Source organism: Manacus vitellinus, unplaced genomic scaffold, assembly GCF_001715985.3.
Source record: "Manacus vitellinus isolate BGI_N305 unplaced genomic scaffold, ASM171598v3 scaffold_14_pilon, whole genome shotgun sequence".
Taxonomy (NCBI): domain Eukaryota; kingdom Metazoa; phylum Chordata; class Aves; order Passeriformes; family Pipridae; genus Manacus; species Manacus vitellinus.
The window spans coordinates 17,772,492-17,792,523 of NW_021939063.1; the positions used below are offsets into that span (position 1 = coordinate 17,772,492).

At 42.7% G+C, this 20,032-nt stretch overlaps 1 protein-coding gene across 1 annotated transcript in view; it reads right to left on the minus strand.

Moving 5' to 3' along the window:
- Positions 1 to 2,017: 2,017 nt before the first annotated feature.
- Positions 2,018 to 20,032, minus strand: part of CENPP (centromere protein P) — a 124,996-nt gene continuing 106,981 nt past the window's right edge. Inside the window, 3 exon segments of the mRNA XM_029958368.1 lie at positions 2,018 to 2,367; positions 2,633 to 2,724; positions 4,422 to 4,501. Coding sequence (XP_029814228.1) covers positions 2,204 to 2,367; positions 2,633 to 2,724; positions 4,422 to 4,501 — 336 coding nt within the window. The 3' untranslated portion in view covers positions 2,018 to 2,203.

Genomic DNA, 20,032 nt, shown 5'->3' on the forward strand with positions numbered 1-20,032 from the left:
ACATTGGTATTATTACACTGATGCCCCACAGCTGTGCAAGAGCAGCTGCTTTCAGGCTCCTTCATTTTAAGTGATGCAGAGAAAGGGTGACAGCATCTCATTTTCTGCCCTGAAGCTGCAGTGGGTCAGTCTTGTGACAAGGTGGGCTTGTATCACTGCTGCAGGGATTGTTGTGATGGCTTTACTTTGTAAGCAGTGATATGTGCAGCTGAAGTCTGGTGAGTGGCTGCAGTAAAGCCATCCTTGGGGAAGATCCCCAGTTGGAGACTGGGGATATATCCAAAACTGAGGGTACTATGATAAAATCCACAGCCCCTTTCCCCTCAGGGATTGCACACCCTGAAGGGTGCAGAGATGCTCCTCAGGCCACAGACTGTTACCTGGATCCAGCCTGTGCTCAGCAGTAATGTTGTCCAGAGCTGTGTGGGTTCCCTGCTAAAATCACATTTATATTGGGGTCTCGGTGTAATGTTTGAATTGTTCCACTTCACCTGAAATTCAGAAGGCCAACTCAGGACTCCCTGTACATTGGCACAACTCAAGGAGGAAATGTGAAACACAGAGTGACACCACTCCCACAGTGACAGAGACCTGGGCTGGCACTGCCAGCTTGGATCCACTGCCAGGTGGGACAGGGCCCGGAGCCGCTCTCCTGGAGGTGAGATGTGATACTGCAACAGTGCAATAACCTGGTAGCTCACAGGGGGAATAATCCTTTCTTTCCAAACAAAACCTGGGGGGAGAGAGAGCCACTTCTAAACCCAGAAACCCTCCAGCTGTTAGAAAGAGGAGGAAGGAAGGACCATCCACAGCTGGGAAGTTCCCAGGTTTTTATGCTGTAACTTTATGCACGTTTCGTACACAAACAGAAGCCTCTGTGCTGAGCAAACAGTTTTGTTTTCAGGCAAGAAGGAGCTAAAGATGAACTGAACTAAAGGTTACACAAAACCAGCTAAGCCAGTTCCATGGCAGTGGATAAGTTGCAATGAATTTTGCCTGTCTGCTGGACTCTAGACTTGAAATTAGCCTGGCCTTATCTAACACGAGATTTCCTTAGAGAGTTGCTGTTTGTCAGAACCCAATCTCTGGCGTGGCTCAGCTGTAGAGTTTGGCAGTTTTTCCTGACCCACTAGAACAGTGGGAGACTGTTTAAGTGATCGAACAGTGGATTGTTACATTTATGGCATTATAAAGATACTGTTGCTTCAGTTCTTGATTTCTCCAGTTTCCCCACTGCTGTACAGTGTTTTGCCATCCCTTGTGCTGGGGTGGCTCCAGCAGCTCTGGCCTTGGAAAGGAGTCTCTTACTGTCACTTGAGAGCCCAGAGTTTGTGGGTTTGGGCCCTTGGTTCCTGGAACTGTTACTCCCTCCCCAAGAAGGACCTGACTTCGGTTGTATCAGTTTGGGGTCGTTTGGTTGGGATGGAGAGAGCAGGAACTCTTGGAAAACACAGAGTTCCCACATGGGCTGATGGCACATCTGATGGAAGTGAAGGGAGAGGCAAGACATCTGTCTGATCCATTTTGTTTCTTCAGGGATGAATGTATGACATATGATGCTTTGGTAACATGTTACCTCCTAGAATTTCCCCCTGGAAGCAGGAACTGCTGCAGGGGGCAGGAGGTAACTCACCCACCTCTTCCCAGGAGGGTAATGGGGCCTCTCTGGGGTAGTTTAAGCTGTCTCAACACTTCCACTGTGGAACAAAGTTACTTCAGACAGTTACACTTGGGGTTTTTTACCATTGTATGTCTTTGAAATCTTCACATTCTCTTCTTCCACCCTAATTTAAGGAGAAAGCTGTTTAACTCTTTGTTCTAGGAGTCTCTTACTGTTCTCTTGTCATTTTAAAATCACTGTACTTTTACAGAGCTGTGAAATGAAATGGATTTTTATGGACTTGATTTTGACAGTGCATGATCTTTTAACAATTTCCAGGTATCTAGAAAATGTTAAGAAGATAAACCACTCTGGTACATTAATGATTCAGAAAGATAAATTTATAATGAAATCACTCTGTACATGTAACTATTTTATTTGGCATTTTTGTATTTAAATGGCTGTATTTATTTTCATGTCATGACGATTTATATATAACGTGCCATAATTGTACAGATAGCATGTTTTATGAGTATGGTTTCTAAATGGAAAATAACTTAATGTTTATATTCAATAAAATTATAGACTGTGTAACACAATATCTTAATTAAAACTACTTTTGAAATTGCTACCTGCTGTAAGTAATGCTGTCCTTCATTCAAGCACCTTGATCAGGTTCTCCAAGGCTGCCTCGACGCCCAGGAGCAGCACCATGCTCCGGAAGCGGGCAGGGACACTCTCAACTCTTGTCATCTTCTGCTCCAGGACTGCAGGAAACACACAGCAGGGAAGGTTATTTTCCCAGAGCTGACCCAAGTGCTGGCAGGGGGTGAAGCACCTGCACACAGACACGGGGTGCAACCTTGGAAATCACACAGGGGGTGAAGAGCAGCTGCTGCTCAGTGGGGGTTTGTTTGCCTGGCTGGGCTCTGGGAGGGGGATTTCCGTGTTCTCTAAAGGGATGTTGGCCCAAAACAGGGCCTGCTGTTCTGCCTGGTGGCTCAGAACAGCCCCTGAAGTGACTGATGTTACCTTGCTCTGGGACTTTGGTCAGCAGGTCCAGGACAGGTGTAGTTGTCCCTTCTTCATCCAGATGGATCTTCCAAACAATCATCAATTCAAACCTGTACCAGGAGCACAGGAAGGTCAGTCCAGGGTTAACCAGGGCACTGTTTTTGGGGTTCCTGCAAAGCAGAAGCTGCAGCATTTGAGAGGCTCCTGCTCCTGCTCTCCATCAAAACTCACCTCATGTAATCCAACTCACCCATCTCTGGGTTTGGGAACGAGGAGCATTTAATTAACTGAGGGAAACCAGTAATCTGCTGACAAGGAAAGCTTCTGGGTACCTCCAAGCTTTCAGCCTCAAGGATTTTTAATCCTGGTTCTTGTCTTTGTCTCTTATGAATGGTTTGTTTGCACAGGACAGTGGGGCAGAGTAAGAGAGGAAGGCAAAGCAGAGCACTGAGTGTCCCCTGGCCCAGCCCCTCCTGTAACATCTTCACCCAGGGTCAGGTGCTGAGCTCAGACACAGGATGAGCACAGGAATGTTGTTCCAGAAGTGTTTGATAAATGGTGATGTGCTGGGTTTGGAATAAGGGTCACCCTGATATTGTTCATGGTTGTCTTAGAATAATGCACAGGCAAACATCTGCCCAAAGCCTGCATTCCTGCATTTTGTGCTTTTATCTTTAAAAAAATAAATAATCTCAACCATCACCACTCCTGCCAGAATGGGTTTGGGTTGGTCCCTATTGCAAGGGACAAGATCACTGCACCATCCCAAGGCAATAGTGAGGCAGGAGGTCGGTCTGGAACAACATCCAGAGCAGATCTCCTGCTTTATAACAGCCCTTCTTCTTTACCTCATCTTTATTCCCCTCCAAGCCTAGAATTCCTTATGGAAGGTAAGGCTTTCCTGATCTGAAGCTGATCTGCACAAGTCACTGTGGGGAGGAAGCTCCCCTTTCTCAATGATGTTTGACCCATAACAACTGTAAAAATTCCCTTCAAATGTGATTTGTCAGCCTTTTGCCCCTTGGTTGTTACAAATCCTTTGGGAATTTGTGCACAGCTTGTCCTGGAATTTTGCAAACAAATTCTTATGCCAGTCTGGTTTCTACCAACCCCCTGAAATGACTTGGAAGTTCTTGTGTCTCATGACTGTGGGTCAGAGGGAGTGTGTGTAATGGAACTGCCACCTGGTGACATGGAAACTGTTAAACAAAGCAGGTTATTCCCTAACCCTGATGGTCTAAGAACAATTCATTCCAACAACCCACAGTTAAAGCATTTAGTTTTAAATGGCAGGTTTGGCTGAACCAAGACAGCACCATCTCTTAGGGTTTATTTGCTAGTTCCACACGGAAATGTCACAGAGGGAGCTGTGCTCAAATTCCAGTTGTTTCCATATAAATTAAAGCATGTTGTAGCAGGATGTAAGAGGAGAAGGGAATGGTCTGATCCCTTCACAAAATAGTTATTTTTCTTGGCCCTGACAGAATTCCCGACAATGATAATTATATTGTCTTACATGTAACTTCAAGGATTTTTTTCTGTATTGAAAACCCCAAACCTGCTGGAACACATCCCACAGGGAGCCCAAATCCCACAAGCCTGGTAGAGTAGTAATTCCATCATCTAACAGATTTCCTTCTAAAACAATGGAAAAGTATAGCCACAGTTGCTTCCAGTTACATGGTAACTGCCCTTTTCCTTCTATTCTTTAATGGCAAGACACCAAGGAACTGGGATCCCTGCACCTCCTGCCCTGCCTGTGCAATCCCTGGGCTGTATCAATCAAGAGATGCATTTATTGGCTTACCCAGAAACTTTGGGGTTCCTCAGAATGATATGATCTCCCTGCAGTCCTTCTGGAAGGGTCACGACCTCAGGATACTTGGTCTGTGAATAAAAAGGCTCAAACTGGGTCACAAAAATCACAGCAGATGAGGTGGTTTCCAGCCAGTGCTCCCCAGTCCCAGTGGGTTTCATGAGCTTGTGTGATGATTAACAGCAATAGTTAAGAGTAACAATACTGACTGTTTAAAATTCTGACCTGTTTTTTTTTCTTTAGAGCTCCTTGTGCAAGACCCAGGAAACCCTGAACTTTTTTTTTAAACTAAGTTCTGCTAATTGCATTTAATAAGACATTATAACACATCCCCATTTCACCTCCTCTCCTCTGTGAGGGAAGGAACCCGACTGGAACACTGGCTGGAGATCACCAAGCTCCACAGACAGCTTTGGAAGCACAAAGTAATAAAGGCAATGAGACACCAAAATAACCACAGCTACCAAAATGTGGGATAATGGAAATGTGATCAAACATAAAACCACTGACTCCTATTAAACTTCTGTGTTATTGGGAATTATTTCCAGTTACTACAACGTGCAAAGGTTGATTGTTGCTCCATTCTTTTGTCAGTCCCTCTGATATTTGACAGTGTTCAGAATGTGTATCTCGAATTACTCAAGACTCAGAACTTTTGCTAGAACTGGTTTAAAAGCACATAAAAGAAGAGCAGACTTGTAGCTCCATATGGATTCTGTAGGTGACAAGTTACTCAGAGTATGGGGGGATGCCCAGGCACCAAACAGTGAGGAACAACACAACATCCTGCAGGGAATGTGCTGCTGGAAAAGGAAAGAGGACGGAGCCAGAGCCTGTCATGCAGACTCCAGAGCTGTGCCCTGCTCGTCCTGCCTCGCGCACTGGACACAGAGCTGTGCTCCAAAACTTACAGTTTATAAAGTGTGAAAAGTCTCTCAGCCTGAATCATCCCACAGGGCTCCCGGGGCAGGTCTGTAGGAAAAGGAGCAGGAGAGCCGGTCGTGGAGCGGCGCTGGAGGGAATGAGTCCGGTTTGATGGGATTGCGCCTCATCTGGCAGAGGGAAATCGCTCCCAGATGTGACCTTGCTCTGGGTTAGGAATTTATGACAAGCTGAAGGGGGGCTGTGCACAATGTGCCAAATGACATAAAACACATGGAATTTGCCAGTTTTAATTTCTACCCAGCATCCAGTCCTGTATTTACTGTGGGGATAACAACCAGGATCTATCCTGGGAACAAGGACACGGAAGGGACGATGCAGAGCAGGGCAGTGACACTGTGAAAGTGGCTGATCAAGGGTCACTTGCCCAGCAGAGCAGGGATCCTCTTCCAGTTTTACTCCCTGGGGAATTATGCCCCTCTGATAACAGTATAAATCAAGTTTTCCAGGCTTTCCTTCTCCATAACCCATGTCTCATATCCATTACAAGCCCTCATTTGCCTGGGAGGATCCACTGATCTCTGTAGCTCCAGGCTGCCAATACTAGAAATGCAAGATTAGCTCCTCTCTGGAACTCAGCTCTTGTGTTCCTCATTTACAGGAGATCCCCAGTATCCATAGCTAAGAACTGAGTCATGTTTCACCTTCATCCGCCCATCCCGAGACCTTTGGGAATCACCAGAGAAAACAGATCAGAGGAACGAGATAAGAGTTACAAACCCAAGCACTGTGAAACACTCCCAGGGCTTTTTTGGGAGTTCCTGTGTAGCTGCCATGACCAGGTGGGTGGTATTTATGTCATATGGAAAACAGAGGCAACTCCAGGAAATCCCGGTGTGTGATTTTCTGTGGCAAAGCTCCCCTGTACCTGGGAGAGGTGAGCTCTGCACACAGAGGGTGGGTATTCTCTGCCTTCTGTAAACACCATCAACGTCGGGAGAATCCGATCCTGTGTGAAATCCACAGGATTTGGGATAAAATCCAGCCTTTTAGCGGGAAAGGTCATATTTTAGCAATCCACAAACCACACAAAAAGCCAAACCACAAATACCTACATCTCTCCTCACTAAAACCTGAGCCCTGACAGCTGCTCCAGGCCCGGATCCGTGTGGGGATCTCGGCTCTGTTCCCACCTCAGGACAGCTCCCTACAGCAACCACCCCATGGGAGCAGGAAGCAAAGCACCCAGGATTAAGCAGTGACCTTAAACACTGGCAATTCAGGGAATAAACCCCGGGAAACACAGCCACAGGATCTGCCTTTTATATTCCACACGTAGAACGTAATGTCTGAATCCCACAGGCAAAATGGGGGGATCTGGGATGTAACAAACACCAGGCACACGGTGAGCAAAGGCAGAACTGCGACTCCAAACACTTCTGGATACCACATTACCACCTCATCTTCTCTGCTGAGCAACTTCCCCAAGTTTTCCCCAGGGAAAAGAAAAGCAGAGCAATGACCAGGGTAACAGAATGAGCTGATCCACTGGAAGGTCTCTTGGGAAAGTCAGGGACTCCTGAGGGATCTTGTGAACTGGACCCCAGGCAAGGGAAAGAGATCCCATCAAGTACATGATACCAGATGGGAGAGATCAGCTACGACTGCATTAAGCAAAACCTGCCTTTAATCAAGAAACATCTTTCCTCAGATGACTTTTAAATGTCAGTTTATGATCAAAACCAACAGCCCAAGCTATTATTGCTTCTAGACGGAAATGGTTTTTCCAGCTCCTTCAGGAGTCCAAGCAGGGAATCTGATGGGAACTTTTGTCTCAAACAGGAACAGTCTCAAATCACAGAGGGACCATGGGGATGGAACACTCAGCCCTCCCGTGCTCCCAGGACAGATTTTACACACACACACAGAGCCATCCCGGGGAATACTCTTGCAGGGGCTATTTTGAACCAAAACATATTATCCTCCAGCTGCTTAGAGCTGTGTTGCAGTTTTCTGCACACTAAACCTCTGCTAAGGAAAACGTTCTGAGTTCCTCAGGTTAAGAGCCATGGCTGGGAATGCAAAGCAAAATTGGCAAGGCAGAGGCTGCAATAAAAGCAGATGAATTTGCTTCTGACCCACTTTGCAAGAAAACACACAACCCTGCTCCCAGCTGGAACAAGAGCTCACTGCTACTGCTGATCCTGAGCTTGGTGTTCTGTAAGAAGGATGTATGTGAAGAGTTGTGCCACCATGAGCCCCTCCATAGGTACAAGCTCCTTCTCAATTTAGTAAGGAGGCTCCCTGTGGGCTCTGATTTTGATGGTTTGTGTCTAGGGTTTGCTCAGCTAAGGCCACGTTATCGCCCACTGAAGTCACAGTTAAGTCACTGAAGGCCTTAATACCAACACTGACATAACCTGGTAATTCAAATACAGATTATTTGTGAATATCATGAAAATTCTAGATATAGAATACCAATAATGACCTGATTAATTCCAGAAGCATCAAAAATCAGTGCCACTGTGCTGCTCCCACTGCAAATGAGCAGGTCAATCCCTGCAGTACCATCCCTTGGGACACCATCCCTTGGGACACCACCCCTTTGGACACCATCCCATGGGACACCATCCCTTGGGACACCATCCCCAGGGACACCATCCCCAGGGGCTCCTGGCCTGAGTTCAGAGCCTGTTCTCCAACAAGCTCATTCCCTGGATTTAGCAACAGGCTGATTTTAACTTATCTAACTCAGATAACAACAAAAGGAACAATTTTACTCTCACCATGATCAAGTCCTACAGACACTTAAAAGCAGCAACCACCAAGCTGCCAAATGAAAGTAAGTGCAGCAATTACATTTTTGGAAATTAATTTGTATTTCTTCTTTTACTAAGCCTTGTGTGAGCCCAAATAACTACAGGTCCCTTTGGGAGATGTGATCTTACAATTTATCTGTCCTTGATGCACATTGCTAAAATCTTTGGTGCAAACTTTACCAACAGCTCTCATCCTCAAGTCACAAACTATGTTGATTTGTAATTAACTGAACCTCACACGTACAATTATCTTCCTAGAAATGTCATTCCAGTGCCTTTAATGAGTTTTAGCTTAAGACTGGACATTTGTTAATGCATTTCAGTTAACTCCAATGTTTTATTCTCTGAGGCAGCTGCCACCAACGTGAAAATCCAGCCAGGATTTACACTTTCCTGTATTTTTAAAGCACAGTGGCAAGCCCTAAGCCAGTGGATAATTTCTCTGAGAAATTTAACTTTTTTTGGTACCAACAAGCACCTCAGACTTCGACAGAGGAGAAACCAGTGCAACCCACAAATGAGCAATGCTGTGTCTGAACACAAAAGCATCCTGGATTTTGTTTTCCTTCCTCCCCACTCCCTGACTGGGCAGGAGCAGCACTGCAGACATTGAGGAACGGTCAGGAACTGGAAACAAGGATGACAGAAAAACCCACAGTGCAGGCAGAGGAAGATGTAGAAGACAGTCGTGGTTTTGGCAAGGGTTTTGTCTCAAAGCTGCATTTCTTGAGACTTGTTCTGAAGTGAAAATCAACAGGAAAAGTCTGGAATTGTTAGAATACACGAGGAGAGGAGGATCCTGTTGCCCACAGCTGCTGTGAGTTTGTCACCTGCTGAAGCTGCTGTTCTTTGTGTAGGAGATTTTCCTGTACAATGGCAGTGTTTGCATACTTTTCATGCAAACATTACCAGTGTCATTGAATATTATCCTCAAGGCCTGAAGGGTCTGAACTTTGCCCACAGAAAGCACCACATCACAACAGTCTGAAAAAGACTTCCAGTCTGATGGACTGGAATTACTGAGTCAGAAAGGCAAAAAGTCAACAAAGGGAAAAATTAATGTGCCTTATGTTTGATTAGACCTCACTTTGAGTTTCATTTAAAGGAAGAAACACAGTAATTACAGTTGAAATGATCAGCCCAGTCAGTAAATCCATACTCTGCCTCCTCAGGGATTTGTTCAGCACCCACCCAGCAGAGAACACCAAACAGGAGGGACCCAGATGTTCAGTGTACTCAGCTGATCCCACTGTTATCAACATAATGTTAATTATGGGCAAACCAAGCTCCCTCCACTGCTTTAAATCTGGCCAAATAAACACACCCCAGTCCATTAAACAACTACCCAACATAAATTGACTGTTCAACCGACCAGCTTTGGCTCCCAAGATTTGTTCCTGGATGTGTAAACTGATGCAAATGTAAAATGAATTAATTTCCTCTTATTTTTAGGAGTTTCAGTCACAAAGGTAAAATGCAGACCCATAAAATATAAAAAACCGCAATGAACTCAGAAAACAAAATAACTTTGAGAGAACTGCTTAGAATTTGCTTCCATGGGATGCACTGATGCTGTTTACCTTACAGGTCAACATGTTTAAATCTTTGTTTCTTTAGCAGATTAATACTGGAAACAAAGGTCTTTTGGAGCTACTGGGTTATTTGTAAGGCTTAAACATTTATGTTATAAAGGAGAAAACACTTTATCCCACCCCACATATTTTTGGGTTGAAAAATACAGTATTTATATGGCATTTCATATTCTTCCTGGAATCTTTCTGAGGAAGGAAATCCTGTATTATCTAAAATACATATTTGGTACACAGAATATTGATATATTAACCTTGCAACTTCTGCACAGGGATTTTTGCTTTAGAGGTATGCAACGAGTGGGACAAGAATTAGAAGATGCAGGGACTCCTCAACCTGCTGTTTTTCCCTGGCACAGCCTTTTCCTGTGTGTACGTGTTTGATCCACAGTTTTAAGCTCTCTTTGCAATTTTTTTTTGCCTTTTTTTTTTTTTTAATGAATTTCACTACAGCAATAGAGGAGCATTTAGAGAGTGGTTTATCCAGTTACACCATTATTGTCTACCATATTTGGAGCAGTGCTGTGACTATTCCCTAACTCAGAGCAGTGCAGAGCTGGGATCTCACTCAAAGTCAATATTTGTTTTATTATTTTAGTTTCTATACCTAAGGAAGTTTATCAGCAGCCCAGTTATGGAAGTATCCCAGAATAGCACACTTTGGGAATCAGTGTCCATCATAAGAGTTCCTGATAGATCTTCACAGAATCATTAAGGCTGGAAAAGCCCTCTGAGATCATCGAGTCCATTAACCCAGCACTGCCAAATCCATCACTAAACCATGTCCCCAGGAGCCACAAAATGGTGCAATTAGAGGAAGAAATACAACACACCACTGCTGATGTAGAATTCTACAAATAATTTGAACACTCAGGATTCAAGAAAAACATTTCTCATTCCAACTTCCCTCTATACTAAAACATGTGGGACACCAGAAACACTTGATGTCACACAAAATATATCTGTATTTCTCAAACAGTAGCTGGAACTGCCCAAACCCCACTTGAGCAACTTTAATTTTTACAGTAATTCCACAAGATGCAAATCTGCCTTTCTTGCCTCTCCCCATGCAGAAATCTCTCTTAAAATGGTAAAGGTGTTCAGGAGCTAATAATGTTTTAAAGTCCAGCTGAGTGCCACCTCAGTTGGATTAACAACACTGATGCTTTGGGGGGGGCTGTGTGTGCCTAAACAATTGTCTCCCACGGGCCCTTTGCCCCTGATGAGGTTCAGGTTGAGCACCAGGCACAGAAACACGAGGGAGCCTCGAGCCAGCACAGCCCTGCTTGGCCACATCTGTTTTTTCAGGACTAACCCCAAACATCCATGATGGGAACAGGGATTGTTGGAGCATCAGCACCACGTGAAGTTCCCAAAACAACAAAAGTGTGCCCAAAACAACATGTCCTAGGGGAAGATGCTCAGGTGGGGTGTCCCAATGGCTCCTGCATGCCCACCTTCCGTGGATTTGAGAGGACAAACTCAGTTTGGTCTGTGCCTGAAAGATGACAGTGGTGTAACCCGAGGTCTTGTCTGGAGACAAAGGGTGTGTTTATCTAAATCTCAGGTAAAGTGTAAACCCACAAACACAGAGGTCAACTCCCACCACATCCTTATCACGTGCTTGGGAAGTTGGCAGTGCTTTTACTTCTGGATAAGTGAAAGTATCAATTTGAAGCAATGGGATATGTGATAAATTACAGCTATGCAAATAGGCTCTTGTATCTCCTACTGCAGAAGAAAAGCCTTGATAAAACCTGTTTCCAAACAATAAAATATGAATTATAGAATTATAAAAAGAAACCTTTTATAAACGTGTCCTTGCACACTATATATATTTTTAATGTCTGCACTGAAAACTGCCTAAAATGTTTTGCAAGGGCTGGAATTATAACATCTTTGAGCATTCAAAGAATGGCCCACTGAAAGTTCAGAGCAGAAAGGATCATAAAAGTCACCATGAAGTTTCTCATTTTGTGCAATTCAAAGAACTGTAATCAAGAAAATATAATGCACTTTCCCCCTTCAACTAAATGACACCCCTGCATTTGCAGGATGGATTTAGGAAGCTTCACCACTCGTAATTATGGCTCAGGATAAACACAGCTCCCACCTTCCCATCTAAGGAAACATGTTCCCCCAGGAAACCAGCCCTGCTGGGGATCTGAGTGATGCAAATCACACAAAACTACCACTGCCTGCGGGTCCCAGGGACGAGCTGGCAGCAAGGGAAGCACAATGACAAAGTGGTTTTGTCAACGTGGCAGCGCCAGCACAGCTCACACAGCTCAGATCTGGGCTCTGAAAAGGCAAATCATGAGTGGTGCTGATGACACGAGTGTTTCCCTGTCAGTAGGGGGAGGAAGAATTTGGGGGGCAGAGTTGAGGGGCTGTAAGGAAGTCTGACAATGGCAAGTAGTGACAAGACAAGGGGGAATGGCTTCCCACTGCCAGAGGGCAGGGTTAGATGGGATACTGGGAAGAAATCCTTCCCTGGGAGGGTGGGGAGGCCCTGGCACAGGTTGCCCAGAGAAGCTGTGGCTGCCCCTGGATCCCTGGAATGTGTCCAAGGCCAGGTTGGACGGGGCTTGGAGCAACCTGGGCTAGTGGAAGGTGTCCCTGCCCATGGCGAGTGTTTGGAACCAGATGATCTTTCAGGTCCCTTCCAACCAAACCATTCCATGATTCTATAAAGAACTGTCACCCCAGACACCCTGGACAGAGGAAATCTTTGCAAACATTCCCCCCAATGTGCCCCCAAGCTCGGGACAGGCCTGGTTCCCTCAGGCAGAACGTGCACAGCTGGGTACTGGAACAAACACCGCCCTGCAGCCACCCAGCCTCAGAGCTGGGCTTTCATCAGCCCAGAGCTGTAACCCAGCAGTTAGTGATCACTCTGCTGAGACCCAGCCTTACAGCTGCCTCCTAAAGTTAAGTCAGTGCTCCACAAAAGTATCTGAACCCCACTGGAAGCCACTCCCCCCCAAACCCACGGAGCCTGCACAAAGTGCCAGGGAAGTTCCTTTGCTTTGTTCTTTCTTTTCATCTTCCCCCCATCACAGCTCCTCTTTTTTGGCCTCTGCTCCATTTCCACTGCCATTTCTTTTCCTTCTTCCACATTTCCATAACATTATTATTGTTCACGCTTGACTCAGCTATGGTTCTACATGATTCAGTTTGTCACTATGTTCACAACGTGGCTATTAATTTTCCATATTTTTTGTATTTTCCTCATTGGATCTAGAACAGAAGAGCCAAACCAGGATCACCAAAGCCCGAGTACACATAATACTGTGTCTCTTATAAAGCATTTCCTTTCAGTATCAGTCTCTCATATGGTAACCATGTGTTTATCTGCAACTTAATTACAGCAAACTGGGAATAAATTAAAATACATACTTAGAGGTTTCTTTTCTGTGAGGAAAAATAAAATTAAATGAACATGAAACCTCAGAAAGAACAGGAAGGGGTAGATCATGAACACTTAGGGAACACAGAAGTTGCAGATGCTTTTTCTTTGCTTTTTGCTTCCTGGGCAAGAGAAAAGTTTTCTCTCCAGTATTTCTCTTTAAAATCGTTGAGGCAAAAGATTTCCACTAGTTTATGAAAGTTTTAAGCTCCCCATTTCTCTAGCTTAAAATTCTAGGGCTTATTTGGCATTTTATTCAACTTTTAAAATGCACTGTCTCAGTACTAAGATGGCTGTGGAGCCACCCCCTGCACAGGTATTGGCACAGCTCCAATTCCAGGGAATCTGAACTGGTTTGGATTTTGTGGCAGAGCAATGACACTGCACCTGGGCATTTATTTTGGTGGAAATTCCCAGTGCACCAGTAGAGCTCAGTAGTTCTGTTCTTCCTCCACAACTTCATAGACATACTACATTTCATTATATTGTATTTGAACCCCCTGCCCTCCCTCTGCAGCTAAATATAATTAAATACTTCTTGATGATCAACTTTGCATAAAACACTGCATGGAAATCAGGAGAAATGTCTAATTTAGCAAGAGACACTGAGCAGCCAAGGACAATACAGAGATGAAAAATTATGAAAGGAAAAAAGATGTCATATTGAAGAACAGCATGAAGTATCAACAACTTGGGAAGAAATAATTGGGAGCCAATTTTTTAATAATCTGAAGGAAGTAGACTGCAGGAAGGGCATTTTTAGGACAGAAATTAAGCCAAGTTTGTGTTTTCTTCCATTACAACAGAAGCAAGATACTTAATAGATCATTACATTTTTTTTTCAGTACAGAAGATGCTGCAAGAGTCTCTCTAACCCTTTTTGATGTCCTAATAAAAGGGTCCAGAATCACATAAAGCAACTTGGATTTGAAATACCACAGAAAAGCTGATTATTGAGTGTGACCCAACTTGCTTTTGTACAGTTTACATTACGAAGCTCATCCAGACAGCAAAACTTAAACATAATCTAAATAAAAGCATCTGAATTTAGTTAATGACTTGGCTCTGAAGCTGGGTTAGTTTTTTCCCAAGTAGCCAGATTAATTTAAAAAATAAATCACAGGACACAATGAAGACCATCTAGTTCATCTAAATTAGCTCAAGGTTAGACATTTACTTTTTTCAAAAGTGTGATTAAAAAGGTTTTTAGACAAGATACTCAGCTTATGCTGATCATTCACTGCTGTGGTTATTTCATCTTGCCTGGGGGTCAGAAGAAGTCAGTGAGCTATTGTTACTCAACAAAACTCCATTCATTTATACAATTAGAAGAAGCAGTTGCCCACTGATCCAGTAACTGGAGATCTGTTATCCCTAGAAAGGTACCTGACTAATAAAGTTTGGTTATTATAACTTATTTATTAACACTGCCAATTGATAATAGATCAGCTATAGGAACAGTGTTTGAAGTCCTTTCTCAGTGTCTGAGGAGTTATTTGCTTCTGGATGGGCAAAATTGATCTTACCTGGTAAAGACATGTATCCACAGACCCACCTGGAACATCTAAAATACTCATTTTCATTTCTCACCAGGAGATAAATTGTTTGAAAGGTCACTCTTTTGTCACTTAGAGCAAACTGTCCAGGAGCAGAGAGGGGTTTGGGCAATCAGTATCTCTCAAATCTGCTTAGACCACCACCTTGACCTGATGAGAAAGTTGTAGCTGTACCATACCCTTCACTGAACACCAGTGACAAACCTGGGTTTGCACAAAAGCAAATAAAAGCCTCCTTTGTGTGACTTGCACTCAAAAATAAGGATATGCTCCTTCTTGTAGTTGCACCCAGATTTGATATCAGTGCATTAAAGGCACAATTCCTACTGCATGTAATATAATAAAATCCATTTATCCAGCCTCCATAAAGACCAGATTTTCCTTAAACATACACAGATATGTGTGTAAAATACACCCTCATATAAATCAGTGTCCACTCTCCCAAGTACCATTGTAGCATTATTAATATTCTTCCTGAATATCAGAGAAAGGTTTAACATCTCCATAAGGTAAAAAGTGAAGTTTTCTATAGAAAACATGTCCTGTAGGTACACTGAAATCTTTTCCACAAGACATCCTTTGTAATGGTTCTGTAAAGCACTGCATTTTGGACAGACCTCACAGAAATTTGCCACCCAGTGGCTTTCATTTGTCTGGTTATTTACAATTATCAGCTGCTTACGTGAAAATAAATATTAACATGAAATGCTAAAGTGCCTGTTGCTTTCAGCAAGGGCAGGAACTGGTCGAGTTGAAAAGCCCCTGAAAGCTTTAAACCCACTGAATTCCTTCCAAGAACCCAAACACAGTTCTTCACCTCTGGCTGTCAAAAGCATGACCTTTCAGTTCTCCAAACACATTCTCAGCACAAACAAGAGGGACACAGGAAATATTCTTGAGAAGACCCAAACAGCTACAAGAAGAGATTTATCAATTGAAAATTATTGTATGCCCAAGGGTGTGAAATTGGCACTCCACTTAAAAACGACAGGTTTGTAAAAATGGTCAACTCCCCTCAAACTTTGATTCACTCAGTGACTTCAGGAAGAAAGCAGCAACCCCCAAAAAACCAAACCAGACGCAAAAATAAGGAATACTGAAAACCTGTAACTATTCAGAGTGCAAGTCTATGCTACACCTTAGAACAAATCTCTCACAACAAGCATGATTTTGACTCAAATATCTGTGTACTGCCAAGGACAAAGGAATTTAGGGCAGTGATGAGAATTCTTTAGTGTTTCCAGCAGGACAAATCACAGGCAGCTGCCAGGCAACAACATATTCTTATGCTCCACCTTATTTGGGTTGCAGTGCCCAGGAATGTTCTGTGATGTGTGTGGATAAATATTTGTTTTATTGCTAGGTACTGACACAACACAAAAAGCACTGATAATACTTATAGTAGCTGCCAGGGCAACTCATTCACTCTCAATGCAAACCTGGGGCATTCTGTCATTTGAATTTAAATTGCTGGCCTTGTAGAAACACTTCAAAACTGCTGGTAACAATATGTTTTGTTCTGGTAAAAGTCCAGCTGAAAGGAAATCAGTTAATATAAAAAGCTTATCTTTTTTTCTTAGCCAGTTTTTCAAGTTGAGGTGTTTTTAAAGCCCTAAGGAAGCAACACAAACATTCCTGCACAGAAACACGGCGTATGTTTGCTGTTTTCATTTTAACAGCTGTGCACTAACAAGAGGTTAGTCCTGTAGGAGAATGGACCAGGTGGGTCCTGGAGCACCAGCCTTTCCCAGACTGTGCTCCTACCCAGCTGGATTTTTGAGTATATTAATGAAACAAACAACCAAGTTGTATGAGAAGAACCAAAAATCCAATGTTTGATTTTATTGTATTCTCTTACGTGGAGAAAAAGGAGGAGAGAAGCAACAATAACAAAACAGAGAAAGAAAGAGAAAGGAATTAAAAAAAAAGGGAAAAAGGGGTAAGTTCAAGGTAACAAAGATTAAGATCAAAATATCTGATACTAAAGGACAAAGGAGTAAAAACAGTTCAAGAAAAAGGAAATTAAAGCAACAGACAAAAGGAAGAGTTTCATTACTAGAATTTAAACATGCAGTTATCCCCAGCTCATATAAAAAGACAAGGATGTCTTTTTATGCCCTCAGGTTCCATTTCCAAACCCAAGCTGAGTCTCACAGCAGGAGCTGTAAGGTACACACAGATAATCCCATGGAAAAACTTGAGAAGAAAGGCAAACACTATATTGTTATTTAAAATGTAGTTCTGGATTACTTCAATGTTCACTTTTTCCGCTGTAAAAAGACCTCTGGACGACTCTTCCCAAACACACTGCAAATCACATTTGAGGCCTCCAGCATATTCCTCACCTTTGGCTTTTTCTATTTCCCCCCCTCTCTGTTTTGGAATCAGCTCTTGCACTTCTTGCAGCTGCCCCTGCCAGTGCAGAAGTAGCACTGTCTAGACTATGAACATATTTGTGACTCTTAAAAATTATTCCAGTTATAGCTCTACAGCTCCTAGACCTCCAAAATCCCATTTCTCATTTCCAGCATATCCCACTGCCCTGGGATTCAGGATTACTAATTCAGAATTACTGTCTAACAGTTCAATCCTTATTAACACATAGGATCCTTCCTGCTAATTTCCACGAGACAAAAATATCATAATGTTCAGTTACCAAAGTACTCGTTGTGAATACAAAATAAAATGTCCCAACTCTCTGAAACAAAACTGGTTTATTTGCCCTTGTACAACTCACACTGTGTAATAGAAGTAAAGGCCAGAAACAAAGAAAAAGTAGCAAATAAATCATAGAATAATAGAATATCCTGAGATGGAAGGGACCCAGAAAGATCACTGTGTCCATCTCCTAAAGAATTAGATATCAAAGCCTGCTCTAAAATATAGTAATATTATATTTTAGACTAGTATGATTTTAATTTATGACACCATTCAAAGAGCTGGTAAATTGATGATTCTTATACTAAAATATGGTTTGTTTTAATCAAAGCTTTTTAATACTTACTAATTAGAAAATACCTTGTACTCCCTTGCAAGTTGTTGGACTGTTCTATGGCAAAGCTGTGAGTTAGTTTTAGCAAACTCAATCTTTTAAAAATTCACTCATAAAAGGAAAAAAGGCAATTGAAGCATTCCAGATACTTAAGCACTTAAAACTCAAGTTACCTCACAACTGATGTGCTTGTAAATGGATTATGAACAGAGCAGTGCAGAAGAGGCAAAATGTTTCAAAATAGAAAATGAGCAACTGATAAAGAGGAAATAAGTTAAACACACTCAGAGTTGCTGCAAACACACTTCAACCTGCCAGTGAAATAATAAATCAGTGTTACTGTACACAAACATCATGTTCCCAAATCTGGTCCATCTCGTCTCAGACTCATTACTCCACTTTCTGTATCCCAGCATTTCCCAACCTGACAAACAAGGAACTCCAGCATCACTGTCACACCTCTCACTGTGACTCCTGCAGAGAGTGGGACATTTCCTAAGGCTTCCCAAAGCACTTGAGCACTGACACTGGGGAAAGGGAAATACTCAGAGGTCAAAAACCCTGCTCAACTTCCCCCCAGAGCTGCTCTGCAGGCAGCAGTGCCAAAGGCTGGAACACCTTTCTGAGCAAGAAGCTCTGGCAGGAGCAGCCCCAGGAGGGCCGGGCTGGGCTGAGCCACGGGGAGATTTGGGGTGAGACATTAATAGAAAACTTGGATCTCCTTCCTACTGCAATTAAACAGTATCTCAGTCCTGTAGTGGTTGATTTTTATCCAGATTGTCATTTTCCAAAAGAAATAACTTGGTTTCAAAACAAAAAGCCCCGGGCTGTGCAAGCATTTACCCAGGGGACAGTGCAAGACCAAGGCTGGGCTTGGAGGCACAACAGGAATTACCAGTTCCAAGGGAACCCCTCTCGCTCTCCCCAGCCCCAAACTTCTCATCATCATCTTGTATCATGAAAACAAAGCTCAGTGTTTCAGAAATAACTCATTTTTCAGTAATTTGATGAGCCCTCCAGTCAGCGAAGGGAAGGGAACACACAGGATTTAATGTGAAGAACAGATAGAAATCATCATAAAAATGTAAATTGGCAAAGTCTCTCCGAGCTCTGAGAGAAGCCCAAACAACGCCAATGTTCTTCTTCAACAAGACATGTTTATAAACCACACACAGAGTCATCCAGAATAACAGAACCTACTGAAACAGAGGAGGTTTTTTTATTTTTAACATTTCCCTCATGAAGATGACACGGGGGGAACTGTACTGGAGTATCAGGAAATACACAACTCCTTTGGCCACAAATGCTGGTCAGATCATAAAAAAAATATAATTAATCACTTCGTGGGGTGTTTTCAACTTGTACTCAATCCTGAATTTTGTGCACTGTGGAATTATAAATATCTAGAAATGTGATAACCATAAAAATAGCAGTAGGATATTAAAAGATACATTTAAAAATTAGATTTGTCTACAAACACACACACACACACATATCTTCTGCCATTTCCCCCCTTCACATTCTCACTGGGAGCTGCAGAATTGCTGTACAAGTAATTTTTGCCACTGTCCACTAATTCACCCAAACAAACCATTTGATGCTACTGTTTGTAATGGGAAAAACATGAATCAACAGGCAAAGACAACTAATTTCTAGATTTAAAAGGAAACCACAAGCAAACTTTGTTATCCTCCTCAAAGCCTCTTCTTGCTCTGGCTGCCAACTAATCCTTCTTTTAGACTAAAATACTTCAAAATATTTGTGTCCTCAGTCTGCATCTCCTTCCTGAGACAGTCTCTCAGTGGAGAGGCATCCTGCTATTAATTCCTACTCCATATTAAAATGGGAAAACATCTGAGGCACCAACCAACTGATATGAGCAGAAAGCCACAGGAATCCAACCGTGTGTCCCCCTGACATCTCAAACCAAGAGTTTTATCTGTAAGACCAAATATTGGTTTCCTCACATCACTGCTGATACAATCTAAGGTGGCAACATTATCAATTATCAGTTTACAAAAAGATGCATCCTCTTTTTAGAGAAGCTTAGAGTGTTCTATATGGACACTTTTTTGGGCACTTTGCCTAGAAATGGAAAGTGTGACCAAGTAAAGGGAGAATGAATGAAAAAGGGCAAACAAATAGGGAAAGATCACTAGAATAATTACCTATTCTTATTTTTAATGAATTCTAAACAACCTGTTTTCAGTTTTTACACACAGATAAAGTGTTATAATTTTTCTATATTTAAATTTCTGTATTTAAAATACAGATTTTCTGTATGTTCATTATAGCCCAGTCTTTATTTAAGAGAACCACTGTCCCTGTGGTCTGGGATGATGTACTTGCCTACAG